Source organism: Salminus brasiliensis, chromosome 13, assembly GCF_030463535.1.
Source record: "Salminus brasiliensis chromosome 13, fSalBra1.hap2, whole genome shotgun sequence".
Lineage (NCBI taxonomy): Eukaryota > Metazoa > Chordata > Actinopteri > Characiformes > Bryconidae > Salminus > Salminus brasiliensis.
The window spans coordinates 31,457,675-31,463,674 of NC_132890.1; the positions used below are offsets into that span (position 1 = coordinate 31,457,675).

At 43.0% G+C, this 6,000-nt stretch overlaps 1 protein-coding gene across 1 annotated transcript in view; it reads right to left on the reverse strand.

Moving 5' to 3' along the window:
• Positions 1-637, reverse strand: part of adamtsl7 (ADAMTS-like 7) — a 28,977-nt gene extending 28,340 nt beyond the window's left edge. Inside the window, exon 1 of the mRNA XM_072695362.1 lies at positions 370-637. Coding sequence (XP_072551463.1) covers positions 370-441 — 72 coding nt within the window. The 5' untranslated portion in view covers positions 442-637. The remainder of the gene's footprint in view (positions 1-369) is intronic.
• Positions 638-6,000: the final 5,363 nt, after the last annotated feature.

A 6,000-nucleotide genomic window follows, 5' to 3' on the forward strand; every position in this document is an offset into this window, starting at 1 on the left:
GACTAGATCTTACTGTTGAGCTGCAGTTGATCTGTGGTCTGGGAACCAACCAAAAGACCATCATCCTTCCAGAACTTTCCCAGATCACCACAATTATGCTGTCAAAACATTTTAAACCCAGTTCCAGGCAGGATTTACAAACAAGACCCCTCACTGACTTTATAACACAGTTTATTGCTAGGCTTAGGCTAGATCCAGGTCTGCAGCTCTATTAAAATATGAAATTCTGACTATATCACAAGACCAGCACCATCTCACAATCTTCCCAGACCACAATGATGTAATATTACTAAAAGTGCAAAAAGGATACCCCTGACTGACCACGTCTTTTTGTCCAAGGCTGGACTTAAGCTAGATCTGTGAGCTCACCTGTGGCCAAGGTTTGACCAATATCCGTGTGTGGAGGCAGAGCAACAGCAGAAGGGCCAGAACCGACAGCATTGCAGAACACCAGCAGAGAAGCAGCAAAGGGACAGCAGAAAACCAGCTATCCACACACTTCCCGCGTCCTGCTCAGTCAGCTTTCTCTGAGTGTCGACCACTCACTCACTCACTCACTCACTCACTCACTCACTCACTCACTCACTCACTACCTTCTTCATTCAGCGCAGCACACATTCAGACAAGTCCAGGAGCCGCCCGACCCACAGCCAGCGTCTCTACTACTGCCAAAAACACTGAGGGAGCAAGATTGGGGGAACGGAGAGAGAGGGAGAGAGAGAGAAAGAAAGAGAGAGCTGAGGACAGAAGGGAGAGAGTAAGAGAGAGAGAGAGTGGGAGAGGAAGGAAGGGAGGGGGAAGTAAGAGAGAGAGGGAGAGAGTGTGTGTTAGAGAGAAAAAATGAAGAAACATCTATGAGACAGAGACAGAAAAAGACAGTCAATGAGAGTCAGAGAGAGAGAGGAAGAGTGTATGTGGGTTGCTGTGAGTGTGTGCGTGTGCATGAATGGGCCTGTATGGGTAGCCCAACTGGGAACCAGAAAGTTTTGTCCATGGGTTCCATGTTGGCCCCACATATGGATGCCCACCAGAGTCAATGATGGGACAATGAGGGGTTAAACATGGGTCCCATCTGGGTTGTATACAGCACATGGTGCCTAGATGGGAGCCATGTGAGATTAAGGTAGGTTTTAATGATCTGACCGATTTGGGAAGCCCAACTCTACTCCAGTAACAACACATGTACAAACCCATTCAGAGCCCATGCCCACCTAGAACCCACCTAGCCCACATTCCACCTATGTGAGCCCCACATGAGCAAGTTGGCGTTGGAGTTGTAGACCCCCCACCTTCCCCTTACAAACATTCAGTTACGTACACAGCCTGTTTTACCTCATAGACACACACTGGCCAATAGAAGGAGACACTCTGGAGGGGTATTGGGTTGAGGAGCAGTGGAACTGTGTTTTCTGCAGTGATGGTGGCAGTACTAATCCTTCAACATCACTGTGGCTAAATGCAATCAAATCCTCACAACAATATTCTAAAATTTAATATAAAGCTTTCTCAGAACAGTAGAGGCCAAAAGGGAGAGTGGGGAGGCTTGTGTTTGTGAGAGGATGAGAGGAAATGGAATGAAGGGACCGGAAGGAAGAGAGCGAGAGGGGAGCAGGTGGTAAAACGGCTTTCTAGAGGAAATCAGCAAAACGGTGAGGAAGTTTGAGCCGGGTGTCCTTCAGGAAAAGGATGGAAGCACTGAGGAAGAGGAGAGGACAGCCTGTGAAATGACAGCAAGTTAGAAAAAAGAGGTGGAAATGCTTACTCATCGAACCCACCACTGAGAGAGTTTAATCACGGCCTACAGCTGAGCTTCAGGGACAGAGAGCATGTCTAATAGGCAAGAACATTACAATCTTAAGAGCCCGTATCTGACACTGTTCTTGGAATTTATTAGCTCATATTTTACAGTTCTAGCTTCCAAAAACATCATTCATTTCCATATGAAGATAGAAGACCTTGCCTATACCTGGACTTGGACCATCTTCCAACCTCTCTTTATTCATTTAAATTGAACAGGTTATTTATGTTACACTCTTAAAAATAAAGGTGCTGCAAAGCGATTTTTGAACAGTGCATTAGAAGAACCACAAATGTTCCTTTAAAAGTTCACAAGGTTCTTCACCGTCGTTGTACATCTCCTTTAAAGACCAGAAATAGGTCCCCTGTGGAATCACTCAAAGTACCATTGTAGTACATGCTCTTAAGACTTAAATATGCAAATTATCTTCAGCTACAGCCCTAATCTAACACCTAAACTACAGTCATGTGAAAAAAACAGAGGGTACTCCATGAAAACCTTTATCTGCCGTTTTGCCGTTTAATGCACACATGCTAGGTCTGGTAGGTCAGTCAGACTGGATTGTAAGATATTAAACACTATAACGTTTAAAAGTCCATTAAAAGTTACCAAATTTAATCTGATTATAGAAACTTTTTAACAAAAATTTTGATTTTACTGGTGTTGACTAGTGTTAATTATGAGCATATCTTAAGGTTAGGCTGTATTATTTTTACAAACACAAAACAATCGGATCGGTATTGGCTGACATTGGCAGACATTAGGGCACTCGGTTCAGATTGTGGGAAAAAACTTGACCAGAACATCCTTGGTTCAGGAAATTTCTGAATATTACAACCAGGTGTGCTGCATCTGAACTTTCCATGAAGGCAGATCTCCTGGACTAGAATTTGGTGCCCCTAATGTGTAACATCAATATACAGGATGAATATAAACATGGCATGCATCCACTCACATTGTTCCAATGGTTCAAGACATTAATGTGAAGCAATATTCAGAATCTTTACTCAACACTGCAACCTAAAACCATCCGATTTGTGAGAAGTATCCTCAGCTGGCCCTCAGTATGTTCATGTATGTGTGTGTGTGTGTGTGTGTGTGTGTGTGTTATTCTCAGCAGCAGGCAGTAATTGGCACGCCCCCTCTCACCCTGAGGCAACAGGTGCCACATCACCATCAAAACCCCAGCCTCCTCCTTAACGGCCATTCTGAGCTCATAAAACACACTCTTACTGATCCATTACCGCCGCACTGACAGCCATACGGCCAACACACACACACTTACACACTCTCCAGCAGCAGACAAGGCCCTGAGAGCAGTGAATGCCTGTGTGGAGAATGTTTCTACACCTCTTCCACATCTCTACTCTGGAGAGCCGTATCCAGAACAGTGTTTAAATCCTGCATGAAGAAGGCTGGGGTCCAGAATGGAGGTAAAGAGGGAACTAGACTGTAGAACTGGACTGTAATAGCCATTCAAGGCTGGTCACTGTGAACTAGACTAGTCATTTTCTTTCTTTTTCTCACACAAACACACACACACACACGCATCTCCACCAGTAACTCACCTTTGGTTGTGGAGAAGGATTCTGTTCACACCATATACAGCAATTAAGCTGCAAACCAGCCTGTTTTTATTCGTAATGGTTGCAATGTCATACAAACATATTCACTATAGATGCAAGTCAACACAAATGCATGATTTGGTGTTTTGCACCTGTAAAATGTAACACGTGTGTGTGTTTTATGTTACAAAATGTGCTGAAATACAACAGCAGAGTGAATAATAGGATGTTCCTCCAATCCTGCCATGCTTCCTGTCTCCCTTGAGGTCAGGAACTCCGAAATGCTCCCCCGAAATGCTGTAGTCAGTGTCATGCCCATGTTAGTAACTCTATAATAACTCTATAATAACTCTATAATAACACAAATGAATGGCCGGGTTTAATTAAACAGGTATTCAAAAGGTTCCAGGGAACCAAACATGCCATAGCTCCCAAGAACTGCTACTGCCACCTTTATTTTTAAGAGTGCAGTTGAATAACCATGATCAGACTGATGTATGACGATACAGCAATGCAATTTTACAATCCTGGTGTTTGGATGAGAAATCTGTTTTCAGGCTGCCTCCCTCCAAAAGTTTGTCGTATGAGTGCACACACACACACACACACACTGAAGATTTGAAGATGCAGTCATACAGTAAGAGGAAGAGAAATACTTGCGTTTGCATCTGGGAGACATATCAGCCTCAGCAAGGCCAAATGTGTGGCCAGTCGAAACGAGGAAACCAGACTGAGCAGGAATTACACTGCTGTCACGTTTCTCAACTGAGGGCTAGCAGTAGAAGCTTGGCTTCTGTGGTGCTAAGCTACTCAGTGGCATTAAAAGAACAGATCGTCCAAAAATCAAGTTACAGTTTACCCCCCCCCCCTTAACCCAAATACAGACATGTTTGGTGTCTGACATTTGCTCCTCTAGTTTTGCAGAGAGGCTAAAATGCTAATGTAGCTAACAGGGATGTCTTGATTCGATCCAGTGGATCAAGATCTGCTCGATCTGGAAGTAGTTCAATAGTGGTATTGGCTATTTTAGGCCGGTGAAGTTCTGATCCTTAGTTTTTACCATTTTTACCAGTGAGAACCCTTAACATACATTATTCACAGCCAGCAGCAGCAAAGAGCATCTTAAGAAGGAACACAATGGCTTAGAGTCTGCAGTGTGTAATCATTTTATCAGGGAACATGAAAACTTGGCTAGGTTTGAGACACTTTTTTTAACGTTTGTCTGCCAAACCTATTCTGCTGCTGTCAGGATTTACAAGAACTAAAGACCCTGTTTACACCTGGTCACTTCAGGCGTCTTGGATTATATCTGAATAAGGCTGAGCCACATTAAAATGCAAGTGTAAACGCACCCAAGACACATTTAAACCAGATACATACAATCCGATCACAAAAACCACTTCAGGTTTCTTTATCGCTGTGCTTTACCTAACAGTGCTTTTGCCTCTTATAATAAAACTCGGGCCTCTAACTTGTGCCTCTAACTGTGAGATGGTTGGTATGACGGTTCATTCAGTATACCGCTTAACAATTCTACGGCCCTCATTACTTACACACCGTAATACCATTATGCAACAAGGTGCAGGGTGAAATTTAGCTCTGCATAATTTAGACACTCCACAAACAGCTCAAACTTTTAGCATTTAGCGACAGAAGGCTAGCACATAAAAGCTCCTGGAGGACCCTCTGGCTGTTTTAATGTACGCCTGATTTAAGGTAAACACTGCTGGTGAACTCGCGATTATGGAGAAGAGGCAGAAGTTAGAAGGCCTATAAGATCTTTGGGAGAGGTCGTGAACCAGCGGGGTCTGCAAGACACTTCACCTACTCAGGCACGCAGTAAAACACAAAAACTGAGCTTTAACTCGCTCTCTGCTTTATGTTTCTCCTCTCTCTCCCTCTACACACACCCTTACTTGCGGGGTGCCAAGCACTTTCCAAAAATGCTACAACAATGCTGAGAAACTAAAGACTTTTTGAGGTAAATCTTTCTAAAGTTCAGTTCATAAACTTTCAAAAGATATGTTTTAAAAAATATTTGACATCTGACACTGCTGTTGTTGAATATGTGTATTAGAAGTACAATAAGCCTCTAATAACCTATGAAAACCGGCCTACTGTTTTTTATTCTATTTTAAAAGGAAGGCAAATTATCAGCCAATTTTCAAAGTCAACAAAAAAAAAATACATTAATTGTCATGGTGTGTTGAACCTTGGAGGCGGACGTAGACGAAGGTATTTATTAAAATGGAAACAAAACAAAGCAAACAGACTACAAAAGGACAGACTGGGGAAAATCATCCAAATACAGAAACTAACAAACTAAACAAACAGAACAAACAGATTAAGCAAACATAAGCACTAAAACCAACCAAACAAACAAACAAACAGACAGACAGACAGACAGAAACCGAACTGGAAGGCCAAGCCAACACACCCCGAACTGACATGAAAACATACGTTTTAACATGCACAAGACCAGACAAGGGAAGAAACAAAGGGACAGGCATGACAAGGACAGACAAGAAACAAACAGAGTCATGGGCTTGAGAGCATGGCGAGACCAGACAAAGGGGCAGGCGTGACATAAATAACCTAAAATACTGTGATTTACTGAAAAACTGCCGAGATCTTAAA